General features: G+C 44.9%; 1 protein-coding gene across 3 annotated transcripts in view; it reads left to right on the top strand.

The window, feature by feature from the left end:
* The window catches only part of SH3RF1 (SH3 domain containing ring finger 1), a 262,561-nt gene that overhangs the window by 180,166 nt on the left and 63,996 nt on the right, over positions 1–18,399 (top strand). For all 3 annotated transcript variants that reach the window (XM_063920619.1, XM_063920620.1, XM_063920618.1), the window contains exon 5: positions 14,271–14,567. In XM_063920619.1, coding sequence (XP_063776689.1) covers positions 14,271–14,567 — 297 coding nt within the window. The remainder of the gene's footprint in view (positions 1–14,270; positions 14,568–18,399) is intronic.

Below are 18,399 nucleotides of genomic sequence, written 5' to 3'. Positions count from 1 at the left end.
CTTTCCCTACCCGCACGCTTGCTCTGGAAGGTGAAACGGCTCTCGCCTATCCACCAGCAGCAATATATGTTTCCCAATGCATGAGGGGCACCCCTTAAATGTGGCATTCTCCTGCCAGTCATACTGGGTTTACAGTGTCCCTATGACCCTGCTTCTCAATCCGTGTTCATCTCGTCATGTGCTTAGAGTGCCACCAGCACAAAGAAAAGGCAGAAAAGGGGCAGAACTGATAATAGATAAGTAATAAAGTAAGTATTGCTGGAACAAATGAGTATCAAAATGGGGTACTTATTGAATATAAAGTGCTAATACTTCATGCTAGAGCATCCTGGAGGATGTGATCGTTTCATAAGACACGTGTAGCGATACACCAAGCAGTCAACTCATTTGGCAATGTTATAATTTTATATTTATATATAATTCATTCCTAACATTATGTTGTGCATGAGTAAAGTATAAGGGAGAGGTTTCTGACTATAATCACAGATCTTTCAGACATCTGGACTGTGCTTATTAAATTCATAGAGGAAGAAACTTTGTTTTCCAGCAGGTTGCACACATGGAGTGAGCGTAATTCCTTTAAGCAGAGCTTTTCCACCTTCTTAATAGTTTGTGGGCCAAAATAAACTGAAAGTATTATTACTTGCATTAGAAAAGTAATTGCCTTAATAAAAATAAAATGGGGGAGGAAAGGGAATGAAGTAAGTGGGAATTGGGCTGAAAAACCTATTACCTGTGAAACCTTGGCAAGTACTGTAAGCACTATCATTTTAGATTGCTTGGTCCCCTATGACACCAACCATTTTTATTTTTAAAATAGCCTATAGCCTGTGAGCTGATTAGCTCAGCAGTTGTAATATTCCAGTGATGTATTTGATCTTTAGAGGACCTCCTCTTCTATTCAAAGCAGATGTCCATCCGAATTACTTTCTGCATACAACATGGCATTTGCAGTTGATGATGTGAAAAGTAATGCGGTGTTACACCAGAATCATAGAGGTCTTTATTGTGATTTGCTGGATCAGTGGTAATGTCGTATCTTGAGGCATCTCATGGTTTACATGGTGCTAAAGTACATCTGTCACTTACATATACACTTAGGTTGCAGCCATTTTCTAGGCAGAACCAGTATGTATGAGAATTCGTTTACAAAGTTTACTGACAACCTGTGACATAATGGATGTACTTCATAAACCAAATATTCATGAGGCAATCTTGTAAATTCAAGCCAAATCAAACTTTTAAAGGTGAATTGAATGTAGTAAAAGGCCACAAAATGAAGGAATGTGGGCGGTATCCAATTAGCCGCTGTAAATTAGGGCGGCTAAACGTCTCGTCGGGGGCTATCCAATTTGCCCCGATAAGCCGGCACAAGACACGGCTAATCTGGGATTTTGTTTCACCTGCCTCACGCCACCGAAAACACACAGGTTTCACTGAACCTGTGTGTTTTCGGGACAACATTTATTTTTTTATGGGAAATCTGATTGGATAGCCTGTGAAAAAGTGCGATTAACTGACTTTTTTTGCACCCAATGTTTTACCGCAGCTAATTGGATACCACCCTTATTAGTCACATACTGTATATGATACCAGTATCAGCAAAGAGAGATGTTTTTTTTTATGCCTATTATCTCTGTTTATACTCTATTGTCCGTTATTTAGAAATCATTCTAAATACACATTTGTAGACAGATATATTTTAGTTTATTGTTACGTTCTTGCCAGTGTCATAGTTAGCTTGTGGCAAGTTGCTTACCCTTATATAAATCTGATGGCTGCAGACTGCCGTTAGCTAAATAACCCTTGGCTTCCTCATACTTGTACATGTAAATGTAACTAATTAATCCGATAAGGCAACATCTGTTTATATTTTTGTAGCCATCATTTATTTGACTACTTGGAGGAGATGCCACACTGGGTCCTGTGTGAGATCCATCCCATGGGCATATAAATAGCTGCTTCTTTGCCCAGCAATCAGCAGGCAGATCTTTTTGTCGGTAATAATTTGAAGAGATAAACAAATTTCTTAATTAAGTGGAAAAATAAGCCTAGAGGAAGACTGACAAATCTGAAGTGTAATCTCTCTCACTTCCCTTAATTGCTCTCCTCAGCAGCGAGATTTATTAAAGGGACTGCAGAGAGCATTAGGAGATATTAGAATTAGAAGCACCCTTTGTTTCCCCAGCCTGGTATGTGTTCCACAACTTGCCCCATGATTTATAGGCCCTACACACTACTCGATAACACTGAAAGATATGAACGATCTCGTTCATTAATGCGCCAACGATGAATGATGCGCGGCCCCGCACGATTTTTTGCATTTCTACTTTTTTATTTGGAATCGCTGTTGTGTGTAAAAAAACATATCTGGGCCTCATGTAACCCCTTCTCACAGTGCATGTGGTGCAAGTTGTTTTTGTGTGGATGAGACATCTCCCGTAACCTGACTAGCTCTTTGCCGTGTGGGCCAGTAATTGACTAAGGAGTGTCTGCTTGTGTAGGCTTTGTAACAAGTAACGGTATTGACGTAGGTGTCTATACAATGCGGTAACAGTGCCTTGTTGGATAAATTGTGCACTAGACCATCTTTCTTGTAAAAATACATCTTTGTTAAATTGTTCCTCCTTCAGCACATCCCTTGCACAACAGTGACAATCCGGTTACAGAACATTTCAGAACACTTCACTTGCTCTTATTTCTCAATACCTTACACCAGTGGTTCCCAGACTTTTTTGAATCCTGGCACCCTAGAGTATTAGAATTTTTTTCACAGCACCCCTAGGTCAAACGTTTCTAATTGTGAAATTCAGAAAAACATATTTGATTATGTACAGTAAATTGGGTGTATCTGTCATCCTTAGGTTTAGTTATATGGTGAGTGACAGGATTTGCTTTTGTTTGTCTACATATTTTATGCTTGGAAGCCGCAAGCACTGGTTTTGCTTATAACATTGACCATAAATAATTTCAGTTGGTCCTGGACCACCAACCCAAGGCACCCAGTTTGAGAACCACTTCCTTACACATTTGATGGAATATGATAATCTTAAGGAATTTGTTGCATTGGGTTCTCTTGCATTGTCACTCTTTGCCTCTCTATAGACCATGTACAGATGCCTTATACCTGTCCCTTTCTACTCCCAATCATATTCTCGTGGGACAGCAGTCTACAGAATTCTCATATCCCCTCTTTGTATGGGGCTCTCTGCTGCCTGTACATCACAAGGCACTCTGTAGCTACTACACACACACATTGGTGCCACTGATGTTACTCCATTGCCCTGGGAGTTTTAGTTTAGATGAGGGCTCCTCCTCTTTCATTCTTCTCCTCTGAAAACTTCTATAGCATCACTGCCTCCGCAGTGATCCCCAGTCTAATAGCTGCTAGGGCTCTAATGCATAGGGAATGTTCCCCCTTACCAGTAAAGCTTTATATCATTGGGACTCTCCTACCTCTCACTGGACACATAACTTGTAGCTCATACCCCTCTCATGGGTGCTACCAACACTGGGGTTTACCACTTTGCAATCTTCCAGCTCCATCTCTCATTCTCTCTCTTCTCTGACTTTCTTTAATGGTCTTTCCCCTCTCTTCCTCCTACTTATTGGCTATGCATTGTGGCTGGCCCATAGCTCTAAGATGTCTGCCCTAATGTAGGGGTGGCAATTGACCATCAATGATTTGCAACAATTGATGGTTCGTAGCCGTTAGTCTGGCTTTACAATTAGTGAGGAAGAAACCATGCTGCAAATTGTTGATGGAGATCCAGTGGCACAGGTGTTTGTATGAGTGGCACCCAACCATCGATGATTATAAACCATCACCTATATTGATGGCATGTGCCTAGATAGACAACCTTACCTCAAAAATGGGTAGCCTGAACATCTTTTAGATTGAGGTTCCCCAAGATGGCTTCTAAGCCACTCTTCTTCTGATGATTGTCCCATTTGACCGTGCCTCCTTTTCGGTTGATATAAAACAACACAGCTTTTTTCTGCCTTGCCTTCCCAATAAACCTTCAGTCACCAGTAAGGGCTGCAAAAATTAAACAATGAAAGGGGTGTTAAACATACATATTGACAAAACTGTTAATGCATTAACAAACTCTAGTCCACCATTTTAGCAGTGATCATCGCCTCTCAAAGTTTTTCAGCAGCCTTGTTTCCGTAGTACCCCATTATCATTTTATCTAGCATTATTATAAAATGCATAATTGAACTTACACCAGTTTGCTGAGCCTATCTTGTGTGAATTCGCACTGTACATGAGCCAATAACCCATCGGTTACATTATATTTTTTTGGACTATCGGTATCAAAGTGTGTTTAGTACGCTTAAAGAATGAATGTTACATCCTTTCCAATTAAGTCCATGGATTAAGGCCTTAATGTTAGTCACAAAAATAACTTCTGAAATATTTGTCTTTTAGGATTATGTTTGGACATAACTTTAAATCCTACAAAATCTTTTACTGACCATCAACAATGTTAACAGAATGTCATTATGACTCATTAAGTAATGACCATGAAGTTGGTAATAGAGATGAGCGCCTGAAATTTTTCGGGTTTTGTGTTTTGGTTTTGGGTTCGGTTCCGCGGCCGTGTTTTGGGTTCGAACGCGTTTTGGCAAAACCTCACCGAATTATTTTTGTCGGATTCGGGTGTGTTTTGGATTCGGGTGTTTTTTTCCAAAAACACTAAAAAACAGCTTAAATCATAGAATTTGGGGGTCATTTTGATCCCAAAGTATTATTAACCTCAAAAACCATAATTTACACTCATTTTCAGTCTATTCTGAATACCTCACACCTCACAATATTATTTTTAGTCCTAAAATTTGCACCGAGGTCGCTGTGTGAGTAAGATAAGCGACCCTAGTGGCCGACACAAACACCGGGCCCATCTAGGAGTGGCACTGCAGTGTCACGCAGGATGTCCCTTCCAAAAAACCCTCCCCAAACAGCACATGACGCAAAGAAAAAAAGAGGCGCAATGAGGTAGCTGTGTGAGTAAGATTAGCGACCCTAGTGGCCGACACAAACACCGGGCCCATCTAGGAGTGGCACTGCAGTGTCACGCAGGATGGCCCTTCCAAAAAACCCTCCCCAAACAGCACATGACGCAAAGAAAAAAAGAGGCGCAATGAGGTAGCTGTGTGAGTAAGATTAGCGACCCTAGTGGCCGACACAAACACCGGGCCCATCTAGGAGTGGCACTGCAGTGTCACGCAGGATGGCCCTTCCAAAAAACCCTCCCCAAACAGCACATGACGCAAAGAAAAAAAGAGGCGCAATGAGGTAGCTGACTGTGTGAGTAAGATTAGCGACCCTAGTGGCCGACACAAACACCGGGCCCATCTAGGAGTGGCACTGCAGTGTCACGCAGGATGTCCCTTCCAAAAAACCCTCCCCAAACAGCACATGACGCAAAGAAAAAAAGAGGCGCAATGAGGTAGCTGTGTGAGTAAGATTAGCGACCCTAGTGGCCGACACAAACACTGGGCACATCTAGGAGTGGCACTGCAGTGTCACGCAGGATGTCCCTTCCAAAAAACCCTCCCCAAACAGCACATGACGCAAAGAAAAAAAGAGGCGCAATGAGGTAGCTGTGTGAGTAAGATTAGCGACCCTAGTGGCCGACACAAACACCGGGCCCATCTAGGAGTGGCACTGCAGTGTCACGCAGGATGTCCCTTCCAAAAAACCCTCCCCAATCAGCACATGATGCAAAGAAAAAGAAAAGAAAAAAGAGGTGCAAGATGGAATTATCCTTGGGCCCTCCCACCCACCCTTATGTTGTATAAACAAAACAGGACATGCACACTTTAACCAACCCATCATTTCAGTGACAGGGTCTGCCACACGACTGTGACTGATATGACGGGTTGGTTTGGACCCCCCCCAAAAAAGAAGCAATTAATCTCTCCTTGCACAAACTGGCTCTACAGAGGCAAGATGTCCACCTCATCTTCACCCTCCGATATATCACCGTGTACATCCCCCTCCTCACAGATTATCAATTCGTCCCCACTGGAATCCACCATCTCAGCTCCCTGTGTACTTTGTGGAGGCAATTGCTGCTGGTCAATGTCTCCGCGGAGGAATTGATTATAATTCATTTTAATGAACATCATCTTCTCCACATTTTCTGGATGTAACCTCGTACGCCGATTGCTGACAAGGTGAGCGGCGGCACTAAACACTCTTTCGGAGTACACACTTGTGGGAGGGCAACTTAGGTAGAATAAAGCCAGTTTGTGCAAGGGCCTCCAAATTGCCTCTTTTTCCTGCCAGTATAAGTACGGACTGTGTGACGTGCCTACTTGGATGCGGTCACTCATATAATCCTCCACCATTCTATCAATGTTGAGAGAATCATATGCAGTGACAGTAGACGACATGTCCGTAATCGTTGTCAGGTCCTTCAGTCCGGACCAGATGTCAGCATCAGCAGTCGCTCCAGACTGCCCTGCATCACCGCCAGCGGGTGGGCTCGGAATTCTGAGCCTTTTCCTCGCACCCCCAGTTGCGGGAGAATGTGAAGGAGGAGATGTTGACAGGTCGCGTTCCGCTTGACTTGACAATTTTGTCACCAGCAGGTCTTTCAACCCCAGCAGACCTGTGTCTGCCGGAAAGAGAGATCCAAGGTAGGCTTTAAATCTAGGATCGAGCACGGTGGCCAAAATGTAGTGCTCTGATTTCAACAGATTGACCACCCGTGAATCCTTGTTAAGCGAATTAAGGGCTGCATCCACAAGTCCCACATGCCTAGCGGAATCGCTCCCTTTTAGCTCCTTCTTCAATGCCTCCAGCTTCTTCTGCAAAAGCCTGATGAGGGGAATGACCTGACTCAGGCTGGCAGTGTCTGAACTGACTTCACGTGTGGCAAGTTCAAAGGGCATCAGAACCTTGCACAACGTTGAAATCATTCTCCACTGCACTTGAGACAGGTGCATTCCATCTCCTATATCGTGCTCAATTGTATAGGCTTGAATGGCCTTTTGCTGCTCCTCCAACCTCTGAAGCATATAGAGGGTTGAATTCCACCTCGTTACCACTTCTTGCTTCAGATAATGGCAGGGCAGGTTCAGTAGTTTTTGGTGGTGCTCCAGTCTTCTGTACGTGGTGCCTGTACGCCGAAAGTGTCCCGCAATTTTTCTGGCCACCGACAGCATCTCTTGCACGCCCCTGTCGTTTTTTAAAAAATTCTGCACCACCAAATTCAAGGTATGTGCAAAACATGGGACGTGCTGGAATTTGCCCATATTTAATGCACACACAATATTGCTGGCGTTGTCCGATGCCACAAATCCACAGGAGAGTCCAATTGGGGTAAGCCATTCCGCGATGATCTTCCTCAGTTGCCGTAAGAGGTTTTCAGCTGTGTGCGTATTCTGGAAAGCGGTGATACAAAGCGTAGCCTGCCTAGGAAAGAGTTGGCGTTTGCGAGATGCTGCTACTGGTGCCGCCGCTGCTGTTCTTGCGGCGGGAGTCCATACATCTACCCAGTGGGCTGTCACAGTCATATAGTCCTGACCCTGCCCTGCTCCACTTGTCCACATGTCCGTGGTTAAGTGGACATTGGGTACAACTGCATTTTTTAGGAGACTGGTGAGTCTTTTTCTGACGTCCGTGTACATTCTCGGTATCGCCTGCCTAGAGAAGTGGAACCTAGATGGTATTTGGTAACGGGGGCACACTGCCTCAATAAATTGTCTAGTTCCCTGTGAACTAACGGCGGATACCGGACGCACGTCTAACACCAACATAGTTGTCAAGGACTCAGTTATCCGCTTTGCAGTAGGATGACTGCTGTGATATTTCATCTTCCTCGCAAAGGACTGTTGAACAGTCAATTGCTTACTGGAAGTAGTACAAGTGGGCTTACGACTTCCCCTCTGGGATGACCATCGACTCCCAGCGGCAACAACAGCAGCGCCAGCAGCAGTAGGCGTTACACGCAAGGATGCATCGGAGGAATCCCAGGCAGGAGAGGACTCGTCAGACTTGCCAGTGACATGGCCTGCAGGACTATTGGCATTCCTGGGGAAGGAGGAAATTGACACTGAGGGAGTTGGTGGGGTGGTTTGCGTGAGCTTGGTTACAAGAGGAAGGGATTTACTGGTCAGTGGACTGCTTCCGCTGTCACCCAAAGTTTTTGAACTTGTCACTGACTTATTATGAATGCGCTGCAGGTGACGTATAAGGGAGGATGTTCCGAGGTGGTTAACGTCCTTACCCCTACTTATTACAGCTTGACAAAGGGAACACACGGCTTGACACCTGTTGTCCGCATTTCTGGTGAAATACCTCCACACCGAAGAGCTGATTTTTTTGGTATTTTCACCTGGCATGTCAACGGCCATATTCCTCCCACGGACAACAGGTGTCTCCCCGGGTGCCTGACTTAAACAAACCACCTCACCATCAGAATCCTCCTGGTCAATTTCCTCCCCAGCGCCAGCAACACCCATATCCTCCTCATCCTGGTGTACTTCAACACTGACATCTTCAATCTGACTATCAGGAACTGGACTGCGGGTGCTCCTTCCAGCACTTGCAGGGGGCGTGCAAATGGTGGAAGGCGCATGCTCTTCACGTCCAGTGTTGGGAAGGTCAGGCATCGCAACCGACACAATTGGACTCTCCTTGTGGATTTGGGATTTCAAAGAACGCACAGTTCTTTGCGGTGCTTTTGCCAGCTTGAGTCTTTTCAGTTTTCTAGCGAGAGGCTGAGTGCTTCCATCCTCATGTGAAGCTGAACCACTAGCCATGAACATAGGCCAGGGCCTCAGCCGTTCCTTGCCACTCCGTGTGGTAAATGGCATATTGGCAAGTTTACGCTTCTCCTCCGACAATTTTATTTTAGGTTTTGGAGTCCTTTTTTTACTGATATTTGGTGTTTTGGTTTTGACATGCTCTGTACTATGCCATTGGGCATCGGCCTTGGCAGACGACGTTGCTGGCATTTCATCGTCTCGGCCATGACTAGTGGCAGCAGCTTCAGCACGAGGTGGAAGTGGATCTTGATCTTTCCCTAATTTTGGAACCTCAACATTTTTGTTCTCCATATTTTAATAGGCACAACTAAAAGGCACCTCAGGTAAACAATGGAGATGGATGGATTGGATACTAGTATACAATTATGGACGGGCTGCCGAGTGCCGACACAGAGGTAGCCACAGCCGTGAACTACCGCACTGTACTGTGTCTGCTGCTAATATATAGACTGGTTGATAAAGAGATAGTATACTCGTAACTAGTATGTATGTATAAAGAAAGAAAAAAAAACCACGGTTAGGTGGTATATACAATTATGGACGGGCTGCCGAGTGCCGACACAGAGGTAGCCACAGCCGTGAACTACCGCACTGTACTGTGTCTGCTGCTAATATATAGACTGGTTGATAAAGAGATAGTATACTCGTAACTAGTATGTATGTATAAAGAAAGAAAAAAAAACCACGGTTAGGTCACTGGTATATACAATTATGGACGGGCTGCCGAGTGCCGACACAGAGGTAGCCACAGCCGTGAACTACCGCACTGTACTGTGTCTGCTGCTAATATATAGACTGGTTGATAAAGAGATAGTATACTCGTAACTAGTATGTATGTATAAAGAAAGAAAAAAAAACCACGGTTAGGTCACTGGTATATACAATTATGGACGGGCTGCGGAGTGCCGACACAGAGGTAGCCACAGCCGTGAACTACCGCACTGTACTGTGTCTGCTGCTAATATATAGACTGGTTGATAAAGAGATAGTATACTCGTAACTAGTATGTATGTATAAAGAAAGAAAAAAAAAACCACGGTTAGGTGGTATATACAATTATGGACGGGCTGCCGAGTGCCGACACAGAGGTAGCCACAGCCGTGAACTACCGCACTGTACTGTGTCTGCTGCTAATATATAGACTGGTTGATAAAGAGAGAGTATACTCGTAACTAGTATGTATGTATAAAGAAAGAAAAAAAAACCACGGTTAGGTCACTGGTATATACAATTATGGACGGGCTGCCGAGTGCCGACACAGAGGTAGCCACAGCCGTGAACTACCGCACTGTACTGTGTCTGCTGCTAATATATAGACTGGTTGATAAAGAGATAGTATACTCGTAACTAGTATGTATGTATAAAGAAAGAAAAAAAAACCACGGTTAGGTCACTGGTATATACAATTATGGACGGGCTGCGGAGTGCCGACACAGAGGTAGCCACAGCCGTGAACTACCGCACTGTACTGTGTCTGCTGCTAATATATAGACTGGTTGATAAAGAGATAGTATACTCGTAACTAGTATGTATGTATAAAGAAAGAAAAAAAAACCACGGTTAGGTGGTATATACAATTATGGACGGGCTGCCGAGTGCCGACACAGAGGTAGCCACAGCCGTGAACTACCGCACTGTACTGTGTCTGCTGCTAATATATAGACTGGTTGATAAAGAGATAGTATACTCGTAACTAGTATGTATGTATAAAGAAAGAAAAAAAAACCACGGTTAGGTCACTGGTATATACAATTATGGACGGGCTGCCGAGTGCCGACACAGAGGTAGCCACAGCCGTGAACTACCGCACTGTACTGTGTCTGCTGCTAATATATAGACTGGTTGATAAAGAGATAGTATACTCGTAACTAGTATGTATGTATAAAGAAAGAAAAAAAAACCACGGTTAGGTCACTGGTATATACAATTATGGACGGGCTGCCGAGTGCCGACACAGAGGTAGCCACAGCCGTGAACTACCGCACTGTACTGTGTCTGCTGCTAATATATAGACTGGTTGATAAAGAGATAGTATACTCGTAACTAGTATGTATGTATAAAGAAAGAAAAAAAAACCACGGTTAGGTCACTGGTATATACAATTATGGACGGGCTGCCGAGTGCCGACACAGAGGTAGCCACAGCCGTGAACTACCGCACTGTACTGTGTCTGCTGCTAATATAGACTGGTTGATAAAGAGATAGTATACTACTAATATTATATACTGGTGGTCAGGTCACTGGTCACTAGTCACACTGGCAGTGGCACTCCTGCAGCAAAAGTGTGCACTGTTTAATTTTAATATAATATTATGTACTCCTGGCTCCTGCTATAACCTATAACTGGCACTGCAGTAGTGCTCCCCAGTCTCCCCCACAATTATAAGCTGTGTGAGCTGAGCAGTCAGACAGATATATAATATATATAGATGATGCAGCACACTGGCCTGAGCCTGAGCAGTGCACACAGATATGGTATGTATGTGACTGAGTCACTGTGTGCTGTGTATCGCTTTTTTCAGGCAGAGAACGGATTATAAATAAAAGTGGTGGTCACTGGTCACTATCAGCAAAACTCTGCACTGTACACTACTGAGTACTCCTAATGCTCCCCAAAATTAGTAAATCAAGTGTCTAAACGGAGAGGACGCCAGCCACGTCCTCTCCCTATCAATCTCAATGCACGTGTGAAAATGGCGGCGACGCGCGGCTCCTTATATAGAATCCGAGCCTCGCGAGAATCCGACAGCGTCATGATGACGTTCGGGCGCGCTCGGGTTAACCGAGCAAGGCGGGAAGATCCGAGTCGCTCGGACTCGTGAAAAAAAACATGAAGTTCTGGCGGGTTCGGATTCAGAGAAACCGAACCCGCTCATCTCTAGTTGGTAACAGTAGCCTACTCATCAGCCGTCGGTACTAGTATCATCTGCAGGAGCCTCTAGGTGTCAACTTCCACCTCCCCGTATAACATGCAATCAACGTGAAGAGGTTTCTTCGCAAACACTCCTTTCATTCTCGGATATTCCCAACTTTATGGCAATTAGCAGTCTCAGCGATGGTGCACAAGATAGATGGCAAAGGCACCATCTCCAAGATGTTAAAGTTCACCAAGGTCCTTAATGGGCAGCAACGGAGTGTAACCAACAGTTACAAGTCATAGCTTTTCTAAATATAAAATGAACAGCAGTGAAATATGAGCACTAAAGATGTCCATGCTGTGCAATAGGTTTAGTGATCTATTAATACCCACATACACTGTGCTGATAGAAGTATATTGCAGTCATGCCAAAGGCCGAATATCAGGCCTGATTCATAGATGTATGCAAAGCCGATGTCCCATGGAACTGAGAGATTATTGGCAGACTGCGCATGCGCTGCGTTCGCATTGCACATGCATCAAGATGTTGCGGCAAACATGTAATGAGGATTCCGTTGCAAAGTGATTGACAGGAAGTGACCATTTGGGGTTGTTAACATGGTGTGGTTGTAAAAACGCAGGCATGTCATGGCCGGTTTCGGGGCGTGTATCTGACAGCTACGGGCCCTAACGTACAAAAACATGAAGCCTGTGTGAATACTGCCTGATCCTGTCTGCGTAGCCATAGGTCTACCATTAAGACCGATGTTCCTTGTTCTTGCGTATAGGCTGCAAATGTGTATGTAATTGCGAATGATTTGTAGCTCCGGAGAGCGGTGATTTTCATTTCTGGGTGGCAGCTTCACTTGCTGATATAAGCAGTTGTGAAGCTGAGAAAATTGCTCTTGCAATTGCTTTAGCATTAGCGTCTATCTCTGAATCAGGACCATTGACTTATATTTCAGTGTATGATCAAACATTGAGGGATATTTAATTCCAGACAACGTGCATGTGGTCAAACATTGCAGTGAGATGTAGATGTTTCTCCATACACTGGGAAAGTGGTAGCCGAATATATTCTAGAGTGAATGCTGAGTCAAGTACATCCCTTAGCATGTAAGCTCTGACAGGCTGCTTCCTCATGTTCCATCCCAGCATTATCCTTTCTTACAGTGTTCTTTGTCCCTTGTTTACTAGTCCCTTTCAAGGACCCTGTGTTCTTCATGTCCCCTCGTTGAGTACAGGGACACTGAATGCTAAACTGCCTTCCCCTTCCAGTGGCTCATCTACACTTGTCTACACTTGATTTATTACCTCCAGTAGAGTGCCCGGAAGGGAGATGCTGCTAACTGCTGAATGGGGCGGAGCCAGGTGCTTCTCACCATTATTCCAAAATGATTTGCATAAAAATACATCATATTGGCCTTACTTTATCTTCATAGACAAACAAATCATGTCATTATGCTTCTCACCCCTGCCTATAGCACTAGGAAGTGGGTGGGATGCGTGATTGCCGCTTACTCTTCCAGGGATCTGGATGTTTCGGGAGAGTAGGTAAGTATGTATTTCCTGTCAAGAAACATTGAGTTCACCAACCATCAGCTCTAGTCCGCGTCCTACCTAGTTTGTCCGTTTTTGCTCTGTATTGTTCCAAAAAATGTCAATTTACAATTACTGTACCATTAATATGTAATATTATACTGTTACAGTGTATGTAACGTATTTGCTGCTGTAGAAACTTTATGGCTCCTTAAACACTTGGCTGGCGTGGTTGCATCAGATGCCACCATGCAGATTTGGCTTTCTCTGCCATGGTAGAATCTGATGTAACCAGTCAGGAAGATGATCTTCCAGCAGCTGCCAATCTCAGAGGAATCTGCCAGCCCCTCTGCATCCTTGTATCCTCCATCAGTGCTTGCCGCGCAGCTGATCACTGCTGATGGGTCAGCCCGGCAGCTACAGAGAGGAGTCCCCCAGAAAACACTATGTCATGAAAATCGATTGAAATATTATTTCTGGTTCCGTGCGTCCTTTTGATTATGGCAATTCCGTATCGATGAAAAATATCAGTATGGGGCTGCTGGTTAGGGATGGTTAAGTAGTGTAAAGGTATTTTAAGTTCTAGTTCATGCACAGTATACCTTATATATTGCTATGTTAATGGAATACTGTGGGGGTTTTTTTTTTTTTTTTAAAGAATTGTTAATAAAATCAGATTGGGTATTTTTTAAATAGATGTTTTTGACCTAATTTAATCATAACAAAAAATGACCATTTCTGAGCGTTTTTTGAAAAAAATATTATCCAGATAAGTGATTAAAAATAAAATACGATAATATATGGATGTAACATAATTTCTGTTCATATTTTAACCTAAATGAAGTGCAACACACTAGCAGTAGTGCAGTATGACCCCTCTGTCCACGCTTCAGCTATTATTGAGCAGGCACTGTGATCATTCGTGCTGATGCTAGAACACCATCTAAGTCACTTTGTACTGTTTGGAAATGCTGCAGTATAACTTACACAGTGCATTTCAGGATTGAATTATGAATAATGGATGCGTTATGTTATGTGTTTGGAGGCTTTTGTATTATAGATCATAATTTAGAATCTTTTATGTTTGTTTCAGTTCAACTCTGCAGCTAAGCAACTTATAGAGCTGGACAAGCCCTCGGGAGTGGACTCTGGGGAAGGAACTTCTGGGACAACATATAGCAGCTCTTCACAAAAGCACACAGATGCCAAGAAGAACACCAAAAAACGTCACTCCTTTACCTCCCTTACCATGTCCAACAAGTCATCACAGTCTGTACAGAACCGTCATTCCATGGAGATCAGTCCTCCTGTGCTCATTAGCTCCAGCAACCCCACTGCTGCGGCCAGGATTAGCGAGCTGTCCGGTCTGTCCTGCAGCGCTCCTTCTCAGGTGAGGACAGTGCCACCAAGTAGCACATTTCCCTTCATGCAGAGAAGATTGCTACATTATATTTCTTCTACCTAGTCCTGCCTCCTGGATTAACTAGCCACCTGGTTTTACTGACTTCCATAATACTAGAAGTCTGTAATATGTTTGATCATGCTACTGATGTGTCCACTGACATCTAGCCTCCCTGCACGTTAAACAGCCCTTCTAGTCACGCCATGCTGTCATTTTAATCAGCAGAGTCTGCTTGTGCGTCCTGTTTGCATAAAGATGCAAATAAGATGCATTTCCAGCAAAAAAGACACCAGATGCTAACGAGTTGCACAGGACCTGTCAGTTCACTCACGCCAGGTATCTCTCGCTGCGTGGCGTATTGAGGCAAGATGTATGAGGACACATCTGTATGGGTGTGGCACCTTTTGTACAGTAGAAAACCAAATAGAGTATATATGTATACTATAGTGTGGTGAGATACACTATATTATGGTGCTTTTCTGTGGGTGTGGGTTTTTTTGGGGTGTTTTTTACGGTGTGTTGCATATTTTTGGATTTAAATTTCATGTTTTTGTTTTTTTATTACAGTAGTTGCTCATTTTATCATAAGTACAATAATATTTATTTGCCCAATAACAGCATGTTTTTAAAACCATAAAAAGCTAAATCAGTTATTGTAGTTGTAAATCTGTTTGCGTTACATAAATGGGGGTGCAAGGGCGTACCTAGACCTACGGGGTTTAATAGCAACATTTCCACAGGGGCTCCTCCTAACACACGGTATCCGGGTGGTAGGTCGACAGTCAGTAGGTCAACCACTATTGGTCGACATTGTTAATAGGCCGACACATGAAAAGGTCGACATGAGTTTTTTACAATTTGTTTTTTTTACTTTTTCATATGTTACCATCCACGTGGACTACAATTGGGAATACTAATCTGTGCGAAGCGAGCCATGCAAGAAGATGTGGTGCACTAATTGGCGTTCCTGGTCATGTTACGGAGAAAACACCAAAAACATTTTTTTTTTTAAATCATGTTGACCGCTTCATGTGTCGAACTGTCCCATGTTGACTTTTACTGCATCAACGTTTTCCCCATGAAGATCTGCTGACCTTCCAGACCGACCCATTGATCCATAACCCTAACACACAGCCACATGCTGCAGCTCTGGCCTGGGCATAGGGTGGGCCTCAGACAGCCAGCAGAATTGGAACCTGTTTGCACTATCTACCTACTTAGTTAACAAAAATGACTATCAGTGGTTCCCAAACTGTGTGCCGTGGCTCCCTGGGGTGCCTCGGGACACTTGCAGGTGTGCCTTGGAGTGGTGGTCCAGGACCAATTCAAATTATTCATGGTCAATATAATAGGCAAAACTAGTGCTTGTAGCTGTCAGTCATAAAATATGGGGACAAACAGAAGCAAATCTTGTCCCTCACCTCACAATTGACCCTAAGGATGACATATAAACACAATCTACTTAATTTAATATTTATTTCTAAATTTCCCAATAAGAAATTTTTGGCCTAGGGGTGCCGTGAAAAAAATTCTGATACTCTAGGGCGCCGTGATTCAAAAAAGTTTGGAAACCACTGGACTAAGTGCATGGTGATTAGCATATAGTTAGTAGTCTAAGGGGTATATGCAATTGCGGTCGAATTCGCGGCAATTTTCGCAGTTTTTTAATTCGACTCAATTCGACAGGTGAATCCCGGAAGGTGGCTTCCGGAATTCACCATATTCAATGAAAAACGGATTCGCCAGAGTCGCGGGCGAAAATCGGCCGATTTGGCGGATTGTGCCGCGATTTTAAAAAACGGTAAAAAAACGTGAAAAAACAGAAAAAAAAATGGCGTGGGGTCCCCCCTCCAAAGCATAACCAGCCTCGGGCTCATCGAGCTGGTCCTGGTTCTAAAAATGCAGGGGAAAAATTGGCCAGGGATCCCCCGTATTTTTAAAACCAGCACCGGGCTCTGCGCCTGGTGCTGGTGCCAAAAATACGGGGGACAAAAAGAGTAGGGGTCCCCCGTATTTTTAACACCAGCATCGGGCTCCACTAGCTGGACAGATAATGCCACAGCCGGGGGTCACTTTTATGCCGTGCCCTGCGGCCGTGGCATTAAATATCCAACTAGTCACCCCTGGCCGGGGTACCCTGGGGGAGTGGGGACCCCTTCAATCAAGGGGTGTCCCCCCCAGCCACCCAAGGGCCAGGGGTGAAGCCCGAGGCTGCCCCCCCCCATCCAATGGGCTGCGGATGGGGGGTCTGATAGCCTTTTGTGATAATAAAAAGATATTGTTTTTTCCAGCAGTACTACAAGTCCCAGCAAGCCTCCCCCGCAAGCTGGTACTTGGAGAACCACAAGTACCAGCATGCGGGAGAAAAACGGGTCCGCTGGTACCTGTAGTAGTACTACTGGGGAAAAAATACCCAAATAAAAACAGGACACACACACCTTGATAGTAAAACTTTATTGCACACTACCGACACACACATACTTACCTATGTTGACACGCCGACTGCCACGGTCTCCGACGATCCGAGGGTACCTGTGAAAAAATTATACTCACCTTCCAGCGTCCAGAGATAAATCCACGTCCAGAGAGTAAAATCCACGTACTTGTTTGAAAAAAAAAAAACACGCAAAAACCCGCTCCATACCGGACTAGAAAGGGGTCCAATGCTTTCACATCAGACCCCTTTCTCCCGAATGCCGGGACATCACGTGACTCCTGTCACTGACGTCCCTTCAGCCAATCAGGAAGCGCTACTTCCGTGGCGCTCACCTGATTGGCTGTGCGCTGTCTGTACTGTGACAGCACATCGCAAAGCCGCTCCATTACTTTCAATGGTGGGAACTTTGCGGGTAGCGGTGGGGTCACCCGCCGGTCAGCCGCTGACCGGCGGGTGACCTTACCGCTAGCCGCTAAGTTCCCACCTTTGAAAGTAATGGAGCGGCTTTGCGATGTGCTGTCACAGTACAGACAGCGCACAGCCAATCAGGTGAGCGCAACGAAGTTGCGCTTCCTGATTGGCTTAGAGACCTTTCTGTGACAGCTGTCACTGACAGGTCTCATTCGTGGAAAGGTGTCCCATGTGTCAGCATGGGACCCCTTTCAGTCCGGCATGGAGCGGGTGTTCGGTTTGTTTTTTTGCCAAGTACGTGGATTTATCTCTGGACCATGGCTGAGGTGAGTATATTGATCTTTTCTTTTCAGGTATCCGTGGATTCTACATGGAGAAGAGGACCGATGTCGGCGTGTGAACATAGGTAAGTATGTGTGTGTCGACGTATGAAATAAAGTTTTACTGTCGACGGTGTGTGTGTCCTGTTTTTATTTGGATATTTTTTTCCCAGTAGTACTACAGGTACCAGCGGGCCCGTTTTTCTCCCGCATGCTGGTACTTGTGGTTCTCCAAGTACCAGCTTGCGGGGGAGGCTGGCTGGGACTTGTAGTACTACTGGAAAAAACAATATCTTTTTATTATCACAAAAGGCTATCAGCCCCCCCATCCGCAGCCCATTGGATGGGGGGGGACAGCCTCGGGCTTCACCCCTGGCCCTTGGGTGGCTGGGGGGGGGACCCCTTGATTGAAGGGGTCCCCACTCCCCCAGGGTACCCCGGCCAGGGGTGACTAGTTGGATATTTAATGCCACGGCCGCAGGGCACGGCATAAAAGTGACCCCCGGCTGTGGCATTATCTGTCCAGCTAGTGGAGCCCGATGCTGGTGTTAAAAATACGGGGGACCCCTACTCTTTTTGTCCCCCGTATTTTTGGCACCAGCACCAGGCGCAGAGCCCGGTGCTGGTTTTAAAAATACGGGGGATCCCCTGT

The sequence above is a fragment of the Pseudophryne corroboree genome, chromosome 1 (assembly GCF_028390025.1).
Source record: "Pseudophryne corroboree isolate aPseCor3 chromosome 1, aPseCor3.hap2, whole genome shotgun sequence".
In the NCBI taxonomy this organism is placed as follows: domain Eukaryota; kingdom Metazoa; phylum Chordata; class Amphibia; order Anura; family Myobatrachidae; genus Pseudophryne; species Pseudophryne corroboree.
Note: the sequence above shows the minus strand (reverse complement) of the source record. Positions and strands in the feature narration are given on the sequence as shown.